We start from the raw sequence: 23,523 nt of genomic DNA, 5'->3' as shown, positions 1-23,523 counted from the left end.
AATACATCACACATGGCAAAAGGCTACAGCTGTGGCCAGGGACCATGCTGGCACTGAGGGAGAGCCTGCTACACAACCCCCACTCTCAGCCACAGAGGAGTTCCTCAGAAACCTAGGTTCAGACACAAGCTCACAACAAAGTATCACAGCATATGTCATGGAGGTGGGTGGCACAGAGTCCACAGCCAAGGAGCGTTCAGGTAAGCCTGCAGTGGTCCTCACATTAATACTGTAGCATTCATAGTGGCAGTCTCTGCATGTCTGCACACATATGTCAGGTCAATTTGCATTTTTGGTGGGGTTTTGTAATGCACATGTGTGCACACATACTGTGAATGGTAGCAATTTGGGTAGTTTCACAGTTTGTACTGTACATGTTGATAAATGCACATAGTATCCTGTACCAATACCACATGTGTGTCTACTGACAATACCTCTCTCCCACAAATCCATAGGTACCTCTGATGTGGCTGGGGACCATCATCCTGTAGCTTGTGAGCATGGAAATATCTTGTTATCACTCATCTATACCCTAGGCATGTTAAGGGCTGACAGTGTGCCATGGATGCTACTATTATGTTTAGTCATAATGCAATACGTGCATGTTCACTTGTGGTGGGGTTCACTGCAGTGCATCACATCAGTAATCACAGTAGCATATTTGCAGGAGCTGTAACATATTAGCACATACTTTTGTAAAGGTGTAGCCAGTCTGCTATACAGGGGTGCATTACTATTGTGTAAACAGGTGCACTGTGTTTTACGTGAAGGTCCATCACATATTCTGGCTTGTCACATACCTCACAGGTGTATAGTACTAGCAACATTAACTGGACATAGCTGCACTGGATGTTGTTGTGGGCCTGTCAAGAGTGAATCTGTTGGGGTATGAGTGTGTATTGTGCATGGCATCAGTCAGAAGGTGTGGTCTGCATAATGCCTTTGTGGCACCTCACTTGTATTTGTATGTGTGTGTGTGTGTGTGTGTGTGTGTGTGTGTGTGTGTGTGTGTGTGTGTGCGTCTGTGCGTGTGTGCGTGTGGGTGTGTGTGGATCAGCAGACATTATAGTGCAGGAACTAATGTAGTCATGTTTCATCCCCTCACAGGTGACCATGCGGGGTTGGAGTGTCCCCCCTTCACAACCTGATGTCAGTGTCTCAGACTCTAATGATGATGGTAGCCACTGTGAGGCACAGGTGGGGTTGTTGGGGGCTGACTCTTTCCCATTGGTTGACAGCCCACTTACACCCCCAACGTCCCCACACACAGTCAGTATGCCCACACATACCCAGTCCCCAGCAGCCACAGATATTGGGCAGTCAGAGGGTGGTGGCATTGAACAAGGGAATGTGGTGATTTTGGCATCTGCAACTGTAGACACTAGCCATAACCAGAGAGCTGGTGATGTCCCACACTGGCAGATTGCCAGATGTGCTTGAAGGAAGACTGCTGCCCATCTAGCACCTGTTAGATGTGTCACGGCATGTGTCACGCGATGCATGTTTCAGTTCATCATGGAAGCACAGGTGCATTGTGAACAGTACACCAGATGGATGCTTAGGGTCATGGATGCCACACTGCCTGGCATGCATGACTCCCTCCATGGCATTGGTGATGCCTTATGTCATTTCACTGATGTAGTGAATAGATGGTGCAATGAGACATTGTCAGTCCTTAACCGTGCAATGTCTGTGCTTTAACATGTGGTCAGAGTAGGGCATTGGACATGTGGATGTAGGGCAGTAACAACATCAGCTGAGAGCCCACATGGCCATGTGTACTCACACTCCCATAGTGGCAACATCACCATCACTGCTGAAGGGAGGGTGCTGTCCACACCACAACATGGCAGACCATGGGCACATGGTCCTGGGTGGTCCCATGAGGAACACAGACACAGCAGACACCGGTCACCATCAGCATGTAGTACCACATCGTGCCTTGGGCATGGGGATGACAGTGTCACTCCTGGCAGAACCAGTTCCCGTGTTTGTGACTGGAGACAGTGAACTGCACATTCTGCCATGCATGGTCCACAGTTGTCCAACATATCCTTGTGTAGGGCTAACCCATGGCTTGTCTGTGTGGATGCACACACGCACACATGACTGTCACATGCAGGTCACCAACAGACATGCACAGCTCCTCTCCATGGCCCAACTGACCAGCACTTCTCAACACACACACACACACACACACACACACACACACACACACACACACACACACACACACACACACACACACAATGTCAACTGTGTGGCACAGCTTAGACTTTTGGCAACCCCACACCACACTCTATGCATGTGATGATACCTGTGCCACATCCCTGTCATCCATACCATCAATGCAGGGACATGCTAATATGTGCCTGATGCACAGGGTAAATATAGTACAGTTAATGTCAGTTTGTAGTGTAGTAGTGTTATGCCCTGTAAGGTGCTGTCTGCTGGCAATTGTAATGTGTACACATCAAAGTGTATGTACCTATGTGCCATGATGCTTCATTGCTGGTAGTATTGCTGAGTGACTGTTGTCTGCCAGGCCTTATTCTGTTTATGTTCAAGGTGTCTGTGTGTTTAAGTTGTGGGGACCTGCTACCAAAACAGCTACTCAGGATGGCATAGTGGCAACACAGAAATGTGACAACACCAACGTACGGCTGTATATGTGCATGGTTACATAGATGTGCATGTGTAGAACAGTGTGTGAGGGACAATGGGGCAGACAGCATAATCTTGCATGCATACCCCTTGCTACAGCATGCTACTCTTGATACATGTCATGTGGCCATTCTGTAGGATCACAGGTTCATAGGATCACAAACGTTTACAAGAGTAATGGCCCTGGGTCCCTTACAAGCCTAGCCATTACTTTATCCATGTCAGAATCATCAATCAGCACTTGTTTTCCCTGTCATTGAGGTACACAGATGCAACCTCTGGGACAGATTTGTCTTTTCCCATCCACCCATCACAGCTGCACTTGATGAGGGTCTGCATGATACTCTGTTTGATATGTCTGGGAAGTGCCTCTGGGAGACAAACCTGCCTTTCCAGCAGGTTTTGTTGATGTTACATATCAAATTCAGCCCTGTTGTGCTGGTAATGAGTGAAGAGGTAGACTCACATATATGGGCCAACTGTTGAAGGGGTGGGCACAGCATTGCCATGTAGGTGTGCCACAGCCCACCTGTGGACAACCTGTCCAATACCGAGTGGGCCACTACTGATTTGAGGCTGTCTGCATGGAACAGGTGTTGGAGATTACCTTTGTGGGTATTACTATGGCCTTTCCAGTTGGTGCAGATGTCTGGATAGGTACATACCAAATGGGCCATGGTACTAAAGTATTATTGCACTGACTGAGGACTATACAGAAGTAATGTCCACCTTTGCTCTGGATGCACTCTCTCTACTTATGTGGTGATCCACGTACAAGCCTTTTCTGATCACTGCCCCTACCTGATGGCTGATAGGTCTCTCAATGTGGGTTGTGTGTTTATGGTGTTGCCATTGATGTGGGAAATGGTGGGGCCATTTCCTTGATGTATGGTATGATGGTACTATTTTCTGCATGCAGCTTGATGCCAGGACCTTGGCACCATTCCATACCCAATGTATGACCCCGTTGCAGTGAGCTAACATCATTTTGTGGGTCAGTGACAGACAGCACACTAATGACAGTTGCCACAGCCTTATACAGTACCTAGAAATGTGGGTGGTGGCAGTTAGCATTCATGCCTAGATACATGTGGGGCATTGGGGACAGCAGCTACCCGCAGGGCCTCCACGTCTACATATTGCACACAAATGGGCAACACAGAGTAGGGTTTCCACCTTATCAAATGTGCATTGTAGGACACTTCTTGTAGTATCGTGAGAGTTGGCAGGACAAACCATACCCATGGCAAGTGCAATTTACAGGACTTCTCCTGGTTTGCCATTATGACAGCTTCTTTGTGTTACATTTCCATAGCTTATGCTATTTCTCACTACATTAGGGTGCTTCTGATGTGAAATAACTGCTTTTTGCAATTATTAGACAACTTTAGGAAATGTTTGTTGTCTTACACTCTTGGGACCTCTGTAGTGTTTGGGTTGTTTTAACAGGTCACACCTGGCCAAACATGGACTGCAACCTGCAGGGTGGGACAGGAGGTGCCCGTACCTCTCACCTGTACAGATTTCTGCAGAATGTCCTGATGTTTGACACATATGTTTGGTCCGTTTGTTATAACATTGTGGTTTTGTGTCAATTTAGTGGCATATGATTAAAGACTGATGTTATACAATAATGACAGATATTTTAATTTCAGACTTCATACCTTTCAGAAAATGCATACGAATGCACACCCTGTTATGCTATCTACTTTCAATGTTTATAAGAGAAATATTTGAAGATTGACCCTGATTTTTGGCCTTTGTCCCACTTTTCTGTATGGATTTATCTAGATGTCTTGCTCAAAGGGGTTGAGAGGTATGGTGGTGACCCTAACACAGTCACACTACTATAAGGGGATATATATACATACACACACCCATGAACTGCCCTTGTTGAGAGTAGAACCCCTACCTGCCTAGTTTTACTTATGACTGTGCTATATACATATCACATGCACCCGAAGCTTATACGCTTTTCCAATGTCTGCCACTATTATTCAGGTGGATGACATCTGCAGGTGCTACAAGAATTGCCACTGGGGGTTTAATAGGTTTGCACAGGCCCTTAACATGGTATAACTGTGAGCTATACATGTGCACACACACACACACACACACACACACACACACACACACACACACACACACACACACACACACACACACACACACAAAGCTGCATAGGGATATACATTCAAACACACATACACACACACACACACACACACACACACACACACACACACACACACACACACACACACACACACACACACACACTCATAGAGTTGCTTTTCAGATTAGAACCCCTATATATCTAGTTATGTACACTATAGACCAACATACATATTGCATGCACCACAGTACTATTGGGTTAGAAAATGTCTAACTGTAGTTCTAAGGTAGATGACATCAGTAGGCCCTGAATAGGTTGCCAATGGGGGTTTAACAGGCCCATAAAATGCAAGAAAGTCATGCTGCTATAGGGGATATGCATACATAGACACATACACTCACACAGTTGCCAGTATCAGGATTGGAACTCCTACCTATTTAGTTGTATATACTATAGTGCTACGTATTTATCACATGCGCCATGAGCGTATCTGGCTGGAGAGTGTTCAACGGTGCTTCTAAGGTGGATGGCATCTACAGGCCCTGTAAAGTAGTGCAATGGGAGGTTAATAGAGTGGAACATGCCTTAAAATATATTGGCATTGCACACACATAGGCAGGAAATACTGACAGCCACAAGGGGATATACTTAGACACACATATATACACACACTGAGTTGCCATTGTTGGGATTAGATCCTGCTAGCCTTGAAGACTTATCCTGGTATTCTTCCACATACTCACAAGAAACCCTTATTCTGGGGGATTTCAACCTAGATTCACCTGTATATCAGAACCACCAAGTAATCTAATAAATCTCCATGGCTACCAGCAGCTAGTCCAAATTCCAACAAGATGTGAAAAAGAAATCTAAAAGGGAATCCATCTGTGACTGGGTCCTAATTAACAACCCCACATTGTACCGCCACACAGGCAGTCTCCCAAATACCTTAAGTGACCACAACATAATATACCTTATACATAGTAGAACAAGCCTATGCAAAACCACTAACTATAAATCCACTAGAAACACAAAAAATTTCTCTCCTGAGATCCTCAATACTCTACTCTATAACTTAGGCTCATAGGATCATAGGTTCATACTAGGCTATCTGCCCTAGGGCATTTATAAGCCTAGCCAGAATGTGTTTGGGTTTTGCCACCCATTTTAAATTTATTTTGCTATGCCCTTTTCCGAGGTTAGTATACTGTGCCTCTGTCTAACAGTGACACAGAAGTGATACCCGGGGTAAACCTACGATCTCCCATCCACTCATCAAGATTCCTCTTGAAGAGAGTCAATGAGGGACTCTGCCTAACCTGGACTGGGATTTTATTGCAGAGTGAAGGGAGCCTCTGGGTTATGAATCTGTTCCTCCAGCATGTCCTATTTATTTCAGTGCTGAGGTTCAAGTCTCTCGAGCGTGTAGCTCGATGGGATTTGGATTTTCTGAGGTGCAGCATGTCCATTAATTCCGGGTTGGACATGGCTTTATACGTCAGGCACAGATCACCTCTGAACAGGCGGTATGCCACTGAGTAGAGCTGGAGTTTCTTTAACCGGGCAGCATATGGCATCTGTTTGAGCCCTTTGATCCTCTTGGTGAGGTACTTTTGAGGTCTTTCCAGTTGCTGCAGGTGTCTGGTAAGGTACATCCCAAAAGGGGCATTGTACTCAATTATGGGCCTGATGAGGGATGAGTAAAGAGGCACGATGACGTCCCCTGATCTAGATGTGAATCTCTTCATGATTAGGTGGGCTATATAAAATGTTTTTCTAACCACTTTGGCCACGTGTTTGTCAAATGAGAGATTGCTATCAACTTGGGTCCCCAGGTTCCTAATTACTTCTTCTGTACTTAATGGATTACCACCTATGTGGTAATTTGTGGGCACTTTGTTTTTGCCAAAGGGGATGACTATACACTTTTTGGCATTCAGCTTGAGGCCATGGCTCTGGCACCAGTTGTCTGTTTCTATGAGGCCCTTTTGGAGGATGCTTGTGTCGACTGGAGAGTCGATTATGGAGCCCAGTTTGCAGTCATCTGCGAACTTGGTCAGCCACAGTCCTTCCGTGTTGGCCTGTACCTCCGAGAAATATATACCGAACAAGAGAGGTCCCAGGACTGAGCCTTGTGGGACACCATTTGTAACTGATTTGGAGTCTGACATGGCTCCAGCAATTCTAACCATGTGGGTTCTGTCCTTGAGCCAGTTTGCAATCCATCTAGTGACATAGGGGTTTATATTTAAGCTGGTGAGCTTATCTATAATGCCCGAGTGGGGTATTGTATCGAAGGCTTTTGTGAGGTCCAGGTAGGCTGTGTGGACCACCTTCCCCTTGTCAATGGCCTTGGTGACTGTTTCAAAGAAATCAATCAGGTTTAAGGGGCAGGATCTGCCCTTAACAAAGCCGAACTGGGTAGGATCCAGTGTTTGTAGGTCCCCAATATCTTTATTTATGAGGTCCATGATGATCCTTTCCATAGCTTTGCAGACCAAGCTAGTCAGGCTTATGGGGCGATAGTTTCCAGGATCTGTTGAGGCACCACCTTTATGGAGTGGGACCACTGTTGCTGTACGCCACTCTTTGGGCACATATCCTGTACTAAGGCTGAGATTGAACAGTAGTTTTATGTTTGGGTTTAGCTCTTCTTGGAGTTCATGTAAGACGCAGCCTGGGACAACATCTGGTCCCATTGATGCTGTGTTTTTTGCTTTGGAGAGGGTGGCTCTTAACTGAGCATCTGAGATGTCAGGGGGGCAGCACTCTGCTGGGATAGATATTTGCCCTTTTGGTGGGGGGGGAGAAGTTTGCGCTGAACCTGTCAGCTAGGAAGTGGGCAATGACTGTGGGTTCGTGTATTTTTGTCATTTTGGACTAATTCTGAGCATATCTGGGAATTACCACCCAGGTTCCTAACATAACTAAAGAAAGCCTTGTGATTATCCTTAGTGTCCTGTGCAATTTTTCTCTCGAAGCTGGCCTTAGACAATTTTATGTGTGCCCGTAGTTTTTTGCTAATACTGATCAGTGATGCCTTCCCTTTTTGGGATTTTGCTCTATGATTTAGTAGCTTTCTCCTTCTATTGTATAGTTTGTTTATGGCTGGAGTCCACCAGACAGGACATCTGCCTTTGGAGGATTGGGTCTTGGTTTTATTTGGGATCGCATGATCCATGCATTCCTGAAGGTGTTCATAGAATGCGTTTATAAAGGATTCTGTGGTCTGGGCTGTATTTTCCACAGGCCCGGGGGCTTTGAAGGATTCCACCTCAGTTTTGAGGAGTGTGAAATTTGCTTTAGAGAAGTTTTTCACTGTGGTTTTCTGGGCAGGGGTGGGGTCGGGATGTGAATATCCAGTGAGATTAGTTTATGGTCTGATCTTACCAGTGAGGGATACACTTCTGGTCTGGAGCATAGAGTCCCCATGTTGGTGATGATCAGGTCCAGTATGTTTTCCCCTCTTGTGGGAGTGGTAACAAGTTGTTCCATAGCATTTGAGTTTATAAATTCTAAGAACCTTTGGGCTAGGGTGTTGGAGCTAGAGTAATGCTCCCAGTCTATGTTTGCGTAGTTGAAGTCGCCCAATATAATGGTGTTTGGAGAGACCTTCATATTTTCCAGTGTTCTCAGGAAGGCCGAGTGGGGTTCCTGGGTTTGGGAGGGTGGTCTGTAGCATGCTATAAACTGGAAGGCAGTTTTACCCACTGTTAGTTGCACATGGATAGTCTCTGATGCTTCGTGCTTTGCCACCAACCTGGAGGTGTGGGTATCTTTAATGAATATCGATACTCCCCCTCCTTTTGTGGTTCGGTCCAAGTTTTGGGGCCGAAAAGCATGGTATGAGGTATAACCTGGTAGTGCTGGGGTGCTCTCGGGAGTCCTGAACCAGGTTTCTGTTACTGCACAGATATCGATGTCCTCCATGCTAAGGAGAGTTTCGAGTGCGTGCATCTTGAGGTTTAGACTTCTGGCATTGAGTAGCATTACTCTTAGTTTCTTATCCCTTGTGATACCTATGGAGGTGGGTTTGTCTTTTGAGCCTTGCCTAAAAAGGCATTATGGGGGTAGCAAGAGCCTTTGCCAATATCCGAAAGCCCAGGGGTGACAGGTGCAAGCCGTCCCTAGCGAAGCATCGTGGCTTGTAGAGCATATCATCCCAAGCTGACAGGCATTGGATCCCCTTTGAATGACACCAGTACTTAAGCCAATTGTTGAAATTGATCATCTTGTCTTCATATTGTGGCATCATTCTTGGTGAGGGTAAGATGCTACTCAAGGTCAGGGTCATACCAGCCTGGGCTACATGCTCAGAGAGCTCCTTTATGTCTCTTTTCATGTAGTCCAGGGAGGTACATCTCAGGTCATTCACACCAGCATGGACAATGACTGAGTCATATTTGTACTTGCCTTGGAGTGACCTGAGTGCTTGTGTTATGTGGCGGATCCTAGCACCCGACAGGCTGCTCACCGTGACCCTCTCCTTGTTCAGCCTGGTGAGCGGGATGTCAGTGTGCCTGACGATAGAGTCACCTATTACAAGTGTATCATGTGTGTTGTTTAGTCTTAAGGGCTGTGACTGTTTGGCACATTGGCTTTGTGAGATATGTGTTGCACGTGTTTTGTTTTGGGGTAGCGGCTGCTTGGGTGTCTGCTTTGGAGGTCTCTGCTGCTTCAGCAGATCTTTATTTAGAGCCTCAGTATGTTTTGTGTGATTATGTGTTTGGTTTGCTGTCGTGGTAGGTCTATGTGAGACTTGAATTGTAGTGAGTGTGGTTTCCTTCTCCTCCTGACTGGTTATGCCAGTACTGAGTTGAGAGAGCTTAGCCTCAGTTTGGCTATATGGTTGCATCTCTCACATGTGTTGGAATTTGTTGGGAGGAGGAGAGGGTTGTCTGTGTACATGAGGCAGTTGTAACATTGCCTCAAGATTCCCAGATTCACCAGCTGGACCGGAGAGGAGATTGACAACTGACCTTTGGACATGCTAGAATAATATTGGGAATTCCTTAATAATTGAAAACCAGGGCCAGTGGGGAGTGAGGGTGTAGTGATTTTAATTTTTAGTGCTGACTTATATAATTGCTTTAGTGAGCAAGTGCCAGGTAACTTAAGTGCAATGTGTTACAGGTAACTTAAATGCAAAAACGACAAACAGTAACTTTCTTTCAAGTGAAACAAGGAAATAAGTATAGTAAGCAATGCAGATATCACTAGTGATCCACAGAAGCGCCGAGAAGCCATGTATTAGGTGGAATTAGCATTCCAGGGAAATAACAAGCAAACAAACAACAAGCATATAAACAAAGCTAGATTCAGCAGGCCTGGATCTAGTCTATGCTACAGCAAACAAGGTGTACCAATTTCAGTAAGATACAGTTCAAATATTCAGGCACTATAAACCTTTAACCAGAAATTCCCAGCTCAGTAGGGCAGAGTCCAGCCTCTTCTCCCACAAGAGTGCAGACCACAAACCTTCTTAATGTAAAATAACTGGCCTGAAGCCCAAGTGCTTAAACCAGAACTAATACACTTTAAGAATAACAGACACTGGGCTCTCAATCAGCAGTTCCCAACTTAGAAGGATGAAAGCTACTTGTCCTGCCACCACAGTGCATGCCACAAACCTTCCTAATGTAAAAACTGGTCTGAAGCCCAAGTGCTTAATCCAAAAGACTTAGAATGATAGCTACACTTTAATCAAGTTACTACCAAGCAGTAATAAATACAATTGAATACTTTAGAGAATGCCTGGATTAGTGATCAAGTTACACAAACAAAGCTAGATCCAGCAGGCCCGAATCCAGTCTATGCCACAGCAAACAAGGCGCACCAACTTCAGTAAGAAGCAGTTCAGATATGCATGCACTATAAGCCTTCAACCAGAAATTCTCAGCTCAGAAGGGCAGAGTCCAGCCTCTCCTCCCACAAGAGTGCAGACCACGAACCCTCTCAATGTAAAATAACTGGCCTGAAAGCCCAAGTGCTTAAACCAGAATTAATACACTTTTAGAATAACAGACACTGAGCCCTCAATCAGCAGTTGCCAACCAAGAAGGATGTAAGCTACCTGTTCTGCCACTACAATGCAGACCACAAACCCTCTCAGTGCAAAACAACTGGTCCGAAGCCCAAGTGTTTAAACCAAAAGGCTTAGAATGAGTTACACCAAGCAGTAATAAATACAATTGAGTACTTTTAAGATGATGCAAAAGTAAAGTAAAGTAGGTAGAAACACAAGTACAGTAAAAGCAGATGAATTTTTTTTTCTGAACAAGTGCTGAGATCAAAGAAACAGATTTGAGTGCTGAAACTAGAAAACTGGCTAGTTATAAGAAAAAAAAAACTAAGCTAGAAGGCTTCCTCCAACAAAGAAGGGCTTGGGGGCTCAGAAGCCTACAAATAGTCTATACCACTTAACAGGAAAGGCAGGAAACAAGCTTAATTTTTTTTTCTGTTTCCCAGATGCTCTCTTTGTACACAGTAGGAGTGCCTGAAATCAGAATATGATCTCACTGCACTCAGTTGAGTGAGCAAATGAGATGGGCCCAGAAGGAGTATCCATACACAAATTTACAAGAGGGGCAGGCAGTTGTAAGGCCACTAAGATTAAAACCAAAACAAAAACCGGGAGGGTGGGTGGGACTAACTGAAGAGCAGAGTGAAAACTTCCAGTTCAGTTAATATTCTTTACACACAGTTAAAATCAATTTAAATACTGTATTTTTTTGAAAAAAAAAGAGCAGATAAAGGTACTTAAATTCTCTTATACGTCCAGTTGAATATAGCAAATTCTTAGCCGGCCAAAGTTGAGGTTTTTAAGCAGAAAATATTTCACACTGTACCACTTAAATAGGCAAGGACAGGAAATCAAAAATGTGACTACCCCACACACCTGTAATTACTAGCAAATAACAAAATTCAGCAAACACTGACTAACTTCCATTTCAGCTAATATTCCTTCCACACAGTTAAAATCAATTTAAAATTCTGTATTTTTGAAAAAAAGAGCAGATAAAGGTACTTAAATTCTCTTATACGTCCAGTTGAATATAGCAAATTCTTAGCCGGCCAAAGCTGAGGTAAGCATAAAATATTTCACACTGTACCACTTAATTAGGCAAGGACAGGAAATCAAAGAATGTGACTACCCCACACCTGTAATTACTAGCAAATAACAAAATTCAGCAAACACTGACTAACTTCCAGTTCAGCTAATATTCCTTCCACACAGTTAAAATCAATTTAAATACTGTATTTTTTGAAAAAAAGAGCAGATAAAAGGTACTTAAATTCTCTTATACGTCCAGTTGAATATAGCAAATTCTTAGCCGGCCAAAGCTGAGGTTTTTAAGCAGAAAATATTTCACACTGTACCACTTAAATAGGCAAGGACAGGAAATCAAAGAATGTGACTACCCCCACACCTGTAATTACTAGCAAATAACAAAATTCAGCAAACACTGACTAACTTCCAGTTCAGCTAATATTCCTTCCACACAGTTAAAATCAATTTAAATACTGTATTTTTTTGAAAAAAAAAAAGAGCAGATAAAAGGTACTTAAATTCTCTTATACGTCCAGTTGAATACAGCAAGTTCTTAGCCGGCCAAAGCTGAGGTTTTAAGCAGAAAATATTTCACACTGTACCACTTAAATAGGCAAGGACAGGAAATCAAAGAATGTGACTACCCCCACACCTGTAATTACTAGCAAATAACAAAATTCAGCAAACACTGACTAACTTCCAGTTCAGTTAATATTCCTTCCACACAGTTAAAATCAATTTAAATACTGTATTTTTTGAAAAAAAAGGAGCAGATAAAGGTACTTAAATTCTCTTATAAGCCCAATGGTATATAGCATGTTCTTAGTCGGCCAAAGCTGAGGTTTTGAAGCAGAAAATATTTCACACTGTACCACTTAAATAGGCAAGGACAGGAAATCAAAGAATGTGATTACCCCCACACCTGTAATTACTAGCAAATAACAAAATTCAGCAAACACTGACTAACTTCCAGTTCAGCTAATATTCCTTCCACACAGTTAAAATCAATTTAAATACTGTATTTTTTTGAAAAAAGAGCAGATAAAGGTACTTAAATTCTCTTATACGCCCAGTTGAATATAGCAAGTTTTTAGCCAGCCAAAGCTGAGGTTTTAAGCAGAAAATATTTCACACTGTACAACTTAAATAGGCAAGGACAGGAAATCAAAGAATGTGACTACCCCACACCTGTAATTACTAGCAAATAACATTAGCACACGCTCTTAGTTCAGTTTTTTTCCAGTGTTCTCAGGAAGGCCGAGTGGGGTTCCTGGGTTTGGGAGGGTGGTCTGTAGCATGCTATAAACTGGAAGGCAGTTTTACCCACTGTTAGTTGCACATGGATAGTCTCTGATGCTTCGTGCTTTGCCACCAACCTGGAGGTGTGGGTATCTTTAATGAATATCGATACTCCCCCTCCTTTTTGTGGTTCGGTCCAAGTTTTGGGGCCGAAAAGCATGGTATGAGGTATAACCTGGTAGTGCTGGGGTGCTCTCGGGAGTCCTGAACCAGGTTTCTGTTACTGCACAGATATCGATGTCCTCCATGCTAAGGAGAGTTTCAGTGCGTGCATCTTGAGGTTTAGACTTCTGGCATTGAGTAGCATTACTCTTAGTTTCTTATCCCTTGTGATACCTATGGAGGTGGGTTTGTCTTTTGAGCCTTGCCTAAAAAGGCATTATGGGGGTAGCAAGAGCCTTTGCCAATATCAAAGCCCAGGGGTGACAGGTGCAAGCCGTCCCTAGCGAAGCATCGTGGCTTGTCAAGCATATCATCCAAGCTGACAGGCATTGGATCCCCTTTGAATGACACCAGTACTTAAGCCAATTGTTGAAATTGATCATCTTGTCTTCATATTGTGGCATCATTCTTGGTGAGGTAAGATGCTACTCAAGGTCAGGGTCATACCAGCCTGGGCTACATGCTCAGAGAGCTCCTTTATGTCTCTTTCATGTAGTCCAGGAGGTACATCTCAGGTCATTCACACCAGCATGGACAATGACGGAGTCATATTTGTACTTGACTTGGAGTGACCTGAGTGCTTGTGTTATGTGGCGGATCCTAGCACCCGACAGGCTGCTCACCGTGACCCTCTCCTTGTTCAGCCTGGTGGCGGGATGTCAGTGTGCCTGACGATAGAGTCACCTATTACAAGTGTATCATGTGTGTTGTTTAGTCTTAAGGGCTGTGACTGTTTGGCACATTGGCTTTGTGAGATATGTGTTGCGTGTTTTGTTTTGGGGTAGCGGCTGCTTGGGTGTCTGCTTTGGAGGTCTCTGCTGCTTGACAGATCTTTATTTAGAGCCTCAGTATGTTTTGTGTGATTATGTGTTTGGTTTGCTGTCGTGGTAGGTCTATGTGAGACTTGAATTGTAGTGAGTGTGGTTTCCTTCTCCTCCTGACTGGTTATGCCAGTACTGAGTTGAGAGCTTAGCCTCAGTTTGGCTATATGGTTGCATCTCTCACATGTGTTGGAATTCGTTGGGAGGAGGAGAGGGTTGTCTGTGTACATGAGGCAGTTGTAACATTGCCTCAAGATTCCCAGATTCACCAGCTGGACCGGAGAGGAGATTGACAACTGACCTTTGGACATGCTAGAATAATATTGGGAATTCCTTAATAATTGAAAACCAGGGCCAGTGGGGAGTGAGGGTGTAGTGATTTTAATTTTTAGTGCTGACTTATATAATTGCTTTAGTGAGCAAGTGCCAGGTAACTTAAGTGCAATGTGTTACAGGTAACTTAAATGCAAAAACGACAAACAGTAACTTTCTTTCAAGTGAAACAAGGAAATAAGTATAGTAAGCAATGCAGATATCACTAGTGATCCACAGAAGCCGAGAAGCCATGTATTAGGTGGAATTAGCATTCCAGGAAATAACAAGCAAACAAACAACAAGCATATAAACAAAGCTAGATTCAGCAGGCCTGGATCTAGTCTATGCTACAACAAACAAGGTGTACCAATTTCAGTAAGATACAGTTCAAATATTCAGGCACTATAAACCTTTAACCAGAAATTCCCAGCTCAGTAGGGCAGAGTCCAGCCTCTTCTCCCACAAGAGTGCAGACCACAAACCTTCTTAATGTAAAATAACTGGCCTGAAGCCCAAGTGCTTAAACCAGAACTAATACACTTTAAGAATAACAGACACTGGGCTCTCAATCAGCAGTTCCCAACTTAGAAGGATGAAAGCTACTTGTCCTGCCACCACAGTGCATGCCACAAACCTTCCTAATGTAAAAAAACTGGTCTGAAGCCCAAGTGCTTAATCCAAAAGACTTAGAATGATAGCTACACTTTAATCAAGTTACTACCAAGCAGTAATAAATACAATTGAATACTTAAGAGAATGCCTGGATTAGTGATCAAGTTACACAAACAAAGCTAGATCCAGCAGGCCCCGAATCCAGTCTATGCCACAGCAAACAAGGCGCACCAACTTCAGTAAGAAGCAGTTCAGATATGCATGCACTATAAGCCTTCAACCAGAAATTCTCAGCTCAGAAGGGCAGAGTCCAGCCTCTCCTCCCACAAGAGTGCAGACCACGAACCCTCTCAATGTAAAATAACTGGCCTGAAAGCCCAAGTGCTTAAACCAGAATTAATACACTTTTAGAATAACAGACACTGAGCCCTCAGTCAGCAGTTGCCAACCAAGAAGGATGTAAGCTACCTGTTCTGCCACTACAATGCAGACCACAAACCCTCTCAGTGCAAAACAACTGGTCCGAAGCCCAAGTGTTTAAACCAAAAGGCTTAGAATGAGTTACACCAAGCAGTAATAAATACAATTGAGTACTTTTAAGATGATGCAAAAGTAAAAAAAGTAGGTAGAAACACAAGTACAGTAAAAGCAGATGAATTTTTTTTTTCTGAACAAGTGCTGAGATCAAAGAAACAGATTTGAGTGCTGAAACTAGAAAACTGGCTAGTTATAAGAAAAAAAAAACTAAGCTAGAAGGCTACCCTCCAACAAAGAAGGGCTTGGGGGCTCAGAAGCCTACAAATAGTCTGTACCACTTAACAGGAAAGGCAGGAAACAAGCTTAATTTTTTCTGTTTCCCAGATGCTCTCTTTGTACACAGTAGGAGTGCCTGAAATCAGAATATGATCTCACTGCACTCAGTTGAGTGAGCAAATGAGATGGGCCCAGAAGGAGTATCCATACACAAATTTACAAGAGGGGCGGGCAGTTGTAAGGCCACTAAGAGTAAAACCAAAACAAAAACCGGGAGGGTAGGTGGGACTAACTGAAGAGCAGAGTGAAAACTTCCAGTTCAGTTAATATTCTTTACACACAGTTAAAATCAATTTAAATACTGTATTTTTTTGAAAAAAAAAGAGCAGATAAAGGTACTTAAATTCTCTTATACGTCCAGTTGAATATAGCAAATTCTTAGCCGGCCAAAGTTGAGGTTTTTAAGCAGAAAATATTTCACACTGTACCACTTAAATAGGCAAGGACAGGAAATCAAAAAATGTGACAACCCCCACACCTGTAATTACTAGCAAATAACAAAATTCAGCAAACACTGACTAACTTCCATTTCAGCTAATATTCCTTCCACACAGTTAAAATCAATTTAAAAACTGTATTTTTTTGAAAAAAAAAGAGCAGATAAAGGTACTTAAATTCTCTTATACGTCCAGTTGAATATAGCAAATTCTTAGCCGTCAAAGCTGAGGTTTTTAAGCAGAAAATATTTCACACTGTACCACTTAATTAGGCAAGGACAGGAAATCAAAGAATGTGACTACCCCCACACCTGTAATTACTAGCAAATAACAAAATTCAGCAAACACTGACTAACTTCCAGTTCAGCTAATATTCCTTCCACACAGTTAAAATCAATTTAAATACTGTATTTTTTGAAAACAAAAGAGCAGATGAAGGTACTTAAATTCTCTTATTGCTCCAGTTGAATATAGCAAATTCTTAGCCGGCCAAAGCTGAGGTTTTAAGCAGAAAATATTTCACACTGTACCACTTAAATAGGCAAGGACAGGAAATCAAAGAATGTGACTACCCCCACACCTGTAATTACTAGCAAATAACAAAATTCAGCAAACACTGACTAACTTCCAGTTCAGCTAATATTCCTTCCACACAGTTAAAATCAATTTAAATACTGTATTTTTTTGAAAAAAAAAAAGAGCAGATAAAAGGTACTTAAATTCTCTTATACGTCCAGTTGAATATAGCAAATTCTTAGCCAGCCAAAGCTGAGGTTTTTAAGCAGAAAATATTTCACACTGTACCACTTAAATAGGCAAGGACAGGAAATCAAAGAATGTGACTACCCCCACACCTGTAATTACTAGCAAATAACAAAATTCAGCAAACACTGACTAACTTCCAGTTCAGCTAATATTCCTTCCACACAGTTAAAATCAATTTAAATACTGTATTTTTTTGAAAAAAAGGAGCAGATAAAGGTACTTAAATTCTCTTATAAGTCCAATTGAATATAGCAAGTTCTTAGCCGGCCAAAGCTGAGGTTTTTAAGCCTGTGACTGGACCCCACTAAAAACCCTCCCACTTGACCAGGCTGTAGCATATTTCAACAAAACATTTCTACAACACATAGACACTGTCACTCCATTGCGAAAAATCAAGGTACGAACCTCTACAAACCCTTGGCTCAGTAAAGAAACCAAACAAATCCTCAAGTCCAGAGACAGTGCCTGGCTTTATTATCAAAAAACCAAAGAAACACAAAGCCTAAGTAAGTACCAAAAACTTTGCAACTGCGCAAAAAAATGCATTAGGCTGGACAAAAAAATCCTACTACATGAAATTACAAACTGAATACTAGCACAACCCCCCACATTTTGGAAGAATGTAAACCAACTACTAAAACCCACCCAAAAAGCTACCCCAAGCCAACCACCCCTGACACTAAAGTTCCCATCGAAACACAATTCAACTCCCACTTTGTGAACTCAATTGTTCCTTTAGTATCACAGGACAGTTCCAACCTCACTATCCCCCCCAATACAAATAATACTAATAGATTTACCCTCAAAACAGGTTCCACCACCTCAATCAAAAGCATGCTCTCCAAACTAAAAACCTCAACAGCAGCCGACCTACTCCCCAGCTATTTCTTGAAACTCACAGCAGATGCTATTGCTATCCCAATCTCCACTCTCATAAACAGATCAGTTGTTGAAAACTATGTGCCCAAACTCTGGAAAATATCCTATGTTACACCCATACATAAAGGTGGGATCTCCACTAAAGTTAATAACTATAGACCCATTGCTATACTCTCCCCCCTGGCCAAAATCCTAGAAAAATGCATCCATACCCAGGTGCTAAAATATCTCCTAGACAACAACATCCTGTCACCTACTCAACGTGGTTTCGGACCTGCTGATAGTATCTCTACAGCCCTCCTCTGCTTCACAGACACAATAAACCGTCTCAAAAATGAAGGCTTGCAGGTTTCAACTCTTTTTTTGGATATGTCCAAAGCATTTGACACAGTCTCACACCAAATCCTGCTAAATGAACTAAATTAATATCACCTATCAAATTCCACTCTAAGCTGGTTCCAAAGCTACTTAACTGACAGGTACCAGGCTGTGAAATGGGAAAATTATCTTTCTCCTCAGCTGCCCATAACTATGGGAGTCCCACAGGGTTCTGCCTTAGGACCACTACTGTTCACAATCTTCACAAATGACCTCCATACCTCCACACAGCATGCATCTATCATTCAGTATGCAGACGATACTACCGTAATCTGTGCTGCACAAAATATTTCCCCTTCTGCAAACAACTCAAATAGCATTCTCTGACACTGAAAACTTCCTTACCAAAACCCAACTTATCCTTAATCCAAAGAAAACTCGGCTTATGATTATAACCAGTTCTAACAAAAACACTGATAACAGTCAATTAATCACTCCAGTGGCACAGACTAAGCTATTGAGAACAACCATAGACTCCCACCTAAAATTTGATAGTCATCTCAACTTAACTATTAAAAAAGTACATGCCAAACTATGATCACTCTACCATATCAAACCATTTCTTACCAACAACACAAGATCAGCCACTGCTCACTCCCAGCTTCTATCCACCCTACTATATGCATCTCCCATTCTGACTAATCTCAACAAAACTGAACTAAGCAAATTGGAAGCATGCTATAACAAAATTGCCCACTTTGCTGCAAATTGCTCATATAGAACTCATCACTGTACTGCTTTGAGCCAGCTCCACTGGCTTGAACTGCCCAACCTCTTAACCTACAATCAGCTCTGCCTCTGTCACTCTATTACCTTCCCAATAAGTCTCCTACCCTCAAAATCCTAGTACAACATCACTCAGCCAAAAGGGCTCTTAAAACATCAAGCAAACTATTACTAGAAGTCACCAACAGCTACAATAGCTTTGGAGACACAGTATATAGTAGTTCAGTGGCTAAAAAATGGAACTCTCTTCCCATTAGCATACAAAACACATCGTCCGTAGCCTCCTTTAAAATCCTCATTATGCAACATCTCAAACAAAGTTGGCAGTGCCATGACTGCTCCCCAGGCTAGTGAAAGTAGATAAGGTACACGTACTAAGCCTAGGGTACTTGATAACAGTTCTCACTCCTACTCAGAAACTCTGGCTGATGTACAATGTATGTACTGTACCTATGTACTATGCATGTATTCTACCTATGTTCCAAATGTCAGCTGTACACAAATCTATTAATTACCTTTATTTTTAAATTAATGTTTTCTTGTTTCTTCTCTCCACTGTAACTGTTGATGTACTGCATACCACAGTAAAAACATGTCTATTATAATTTGTATGTATACTGATCATGTCTAAATATCTAAGTGTTTCTGTAATTATTTTTCTGTATGGTGCTTTTCTCCCCGGGCCTCTGCTGAAAAAGGGCCTTTTCGGCTCAGACACCCCCGGTTATCAAATGTAAAATAAATAAAATAAATAAATAAATACATTTAGAAGTGCGAAAAAATTACATTGTTTAGATGCTGCAATTTCATCAGTATATTAAATTAAGCAAATGTTTATTGCTGTTTAAATGAATTAAAATTCTAGTTTGTTATGGACAAATACTGTGATTTTATAGTTCTGAGAATATCATGTTGAAGTGTATTCTTTGGAAGACTATTGTAAATAATTATTTACAAAGACTTTTTATTAATCCAGTGCATTTATCTGTATAACATCATTAACATTTAAATGCATTTTTGACTACTGAAACCAATAATAGAATGTTTCATGGTGCTAGTAAATGGTTACATTTCACTTGGGCATATTGTCATTCACTGCAAACTGTTTTCTATTGTATAATTTTGTAATTGCTGACTTAATTTGTACTGTACCATTTATAAGTAATGATTTTCTATAACTTGAATATCTCTATAAAGGTGACAATATGAGGTGTCATGATGTAGTTTAGTAAATTATAGCAATAATCCACGCCTGGGTGTGGGTAATGCTAAATACCGTTGTTGTTGGGGTGGTTTCGAAGCCGGACTCGTAAAAAAGCCAACCGTGGGTATTATTTAGATTATTAACAATTCCTATATAGTACATTATTATTATAGAAATAAAGCTATATTTCTTAAATAGTGGCATGAATATAACTCTTCTGTTTACTGCCCTTCGCCTGTTCTGGCATCAGCCGCGGCGGTTCTACCGATATTGCACTGCGCGTACATCGTACATCCAGAGCAAAGCTACCAATCAACGAGAGTTGCTTTTATCTCTCCGCTGTTAATGTAAGTACTATATGAAAGTTTAACAACATAGCGAGACACACACAAACAAGCAGCGGACATCTCCGTTGCTTATTTTTAAAGCTAAACTCATTTAACACAAAACTCGTTAGCCTGGCGCTTCCTCGCTGTTTTAAAATTGTTACTACTCTAATGGGTTAAACATAGTCTCGCTTTAAATAAATTTAAGCACAGCGAGAAGCTTTTTTAAAAACAGCGAGGAGTTAAACGTGTTTTACCCCAGTTGTGTCTGTTAGAAATGCCCATTTGCTATAAGCAGGAAGAAAACGAGAAGGACGGACCTTAGTAAAAGTCTGGGACCGGACCTTTTCATGAGTATAACTTTCATTCTCAATAATATGTTTTTATATATATTCTGTGCCATTTTTTGTAAGTAGAGAGGTGCCCATGACTAAACAATGGATCTGAGAATGGAATAATTATAAACCTGAAATTACTGCTCTGCAGCTGATACAGAAGGAAATTAATAATCCTGAACACAGCACAGAAAGGAGGAGTCACACTTAAAGGCATAGGTAGTTTTCTGCTAATGAGAGCAAAATTAATGACTTCATTCATCACTTATATTCAAATATTAGGCAAAAGTTAGTAAAAGTCTCATAGGCCTGGATAAGGGACGATAAACAAAATGAACTCACAAGGAAATAGAAATAACCTGAAATGTGTGTAGGTATGGAGGGAGATTCATGACAGGTATAGCTGTAAGAATTTATGGTGCAGCACTTGTTCTAAGAGCTCAGTGGCAGCTGCATTAGCAAGCAGTAAGAAAGAGAAGTCAGCCTGCTGACTGACATTTGTTATGGGAAATGCTCCAATAAGTAGATGTCAACTTTGTCACAAAATGATGAAACATTGTGTATTAAGTGAATTTCATTTGTTTGGCTTTTCTGCAGCTGCTCACAATCTAACCAGTCAGAATGATCTTTCAGCTGTAGTTGCCCCTTTTGGAAAAGCTGAACATGACAAAGCCATCATGGAAGCAGACATCAAATGATTTTTCCTGCTGAACTCAATTGAACAAACCTGTGACATGTCTTAATTATACCTTCTGGGTTAGTGTAGATATATTACAACAAACACAGTGTGAGCCTCACAAGAGCTGGAGTGTGCACTAGTATTCCTGTTTAAAGTATAGTCCAGTGTTTGTCAGCATATATAACTAGCATGTATTATCAGAGTATATAACTAACATATTTTGAGTGTGTGTGCATGTTTATAGGTAGTACAGCATGGTGGAACCACAGCTGTCTGTCTCTATTTTCATACAGATCTCATTGATTGCTATGTGCCCTGAGTATATAAATGCCATGCCTTCTCTATTTCATCTACAGGTCACATTGATAGCCCAGTGCTATGAGTTTATGTCATGCCTCCTCTATTTCTCGTACTGATCAGATTGATTACTCAATGCCATGAGTGTATAAATGTCATGCTTCCTATTTCTCATACAGGTGACATTGATTGCTCCATGCCATGAGTATATAGATGTCATGAATCCATGCCAAGTACCCAAACAGGATTACCCAGCATTCAGCTGAAAGGTGATTATTAGACACAGGTCTTAATGAGGAATGTTTGCGTGGTCTGATACAAGTAGATACTGTCAGGGGATGAAATACAATTGTTTCTTGGGAGGAATTTTAGGAAAGTTGCTAATTCTGCACCCACGGAATATTTTGTCTGAAAAAACAAATTCTAGCCAAAGTCCCACCTTACCCTTGTTGTTACAATTCTAGCAGTGATCTTGTCTTCCTTGAACCCGTTCACAAAGCAGACAATTCATAAATATTTACTGCTCCTCCACAGATTATTCTTCCTAGATGCCCTCTTTGTTACTTACTGTGGAACCAACCATGCATTTTGTTTGCTACTCCTGGATTGACTATTCATTTCTTTTAGCACTGCTAAAAGCCTGATCACTTATAACTATGCTTCACATATTCATAATGAGTTAGAGTCATGGCACATTTAACAACAAAGTGCTGTATTATGTATGGACTCACTTGTAGGTACATTCGCAGTGTAAGTAATCTCACCTGAATTTATGTTTAAATATTATCACTGTAACTCTAAAACCAGTAAATACAGAATGCAGCCACCCACATTAAGCTTTGCTGTTGAAATTTACTAATGGATATAGGAGCTATCTAAGGGGAAAAATATTCAGCTATACTGCATGTCTTTGCATTCATTGTAAAGCACAATCCAGCTCTCATATTTATGATCACCTGTAGACATAATGTTTAAGTGAGTGAGTGAGTGAGTGAGTGAGTGAGTGAGTGAGTGAGTGAGTGACATCCATTGATTCTGTGTGCACTGAGCTCAGACAGTGCATTATTTAATAATATACGTACTTGTGATATTTTAAATACTGCCCATTCTACATTTATTGGGCCAACTTCCACTTTTGACAGAGCTCAGAGAAGTGTATGCTGTTATGTGGAATATTCTGATAGTATCAATAAATTATACAAAATAATCACCAGGCTATAATTCTTATCAGCAAACTAACTCTGTACTTCACCTATTAGCCATAAACCTTGGCAATCATTTGCTGTCTATAGTGTGGTAAATAACACCATTTGATAAATAAAAATGGAGTAAAAAGGAGTATTTTAAAAACTTAAGTGATCATTTCAGAAAACTCACTACACTTTTACTTCTCTGAGAATGCTTTGTTGTGACATAAGCCATCTGCTTATGCCATGATTGCTAATAATAGCTATGGTGTATATTTAATATGTATATTAAATTAATATTACCTGCAAACCAGCTGCAAGGACAGTTGAAGGAAATGTGATGGTCACTGTAGATGCCGGAGAAAGATAAAGGCCTGTGCTTCTCCAAGCTACACCACCTGCAAACAGGCAATACATAAGAGTGACTAAAGTATGAAAAAAGGGATTCCAGTCATAA

General features: G+C 41.6%; 1 protein-coding gene across 2 annotated transcripts in view; it reads right to left on the bottom strand.

The window, feature by feature from the left end:
• The window catches only part of LOC122806471 (TRPM8 channel-associated factor homolog), a 653,565-nt gene that overhangs the window by 355,680 nt on the left and 274,362 nt on the right, over nucleotides 1-23,523 (bottom strand). For both annotated transcript variants that reach the window (XM_044076949.1, XM_044076942.1), the window contains exon 4: nucleotides 23,370-23,464. In XM_044076949.1, coding sequence (XP_043932884.1) covers nucleotides 23,370-23,464 — 95 coding nt within the window. The remainder of the gene's footprint in view (nucleotides 1-23,369; nucleotides 23,465-23,523) is intronic.

This window comes from Protopterus annectens, chromosome 1.part1 (genome assembly GCF_019279795.1).
Source record: "Protopterus annectens isolate FY-2018-M chromosome 1.part1, PAN1.0, whole genome shotgun sequence".
Classification (NCBI taxonomy): Eukaryota; Metazoa; Chordata; order Ceratodontiformes; family Protopteridae; genus Protopterus; species Protopterus annectens.
This window is presented reverse-complemented; position numbering and strand designations above follow the sequence as displayed.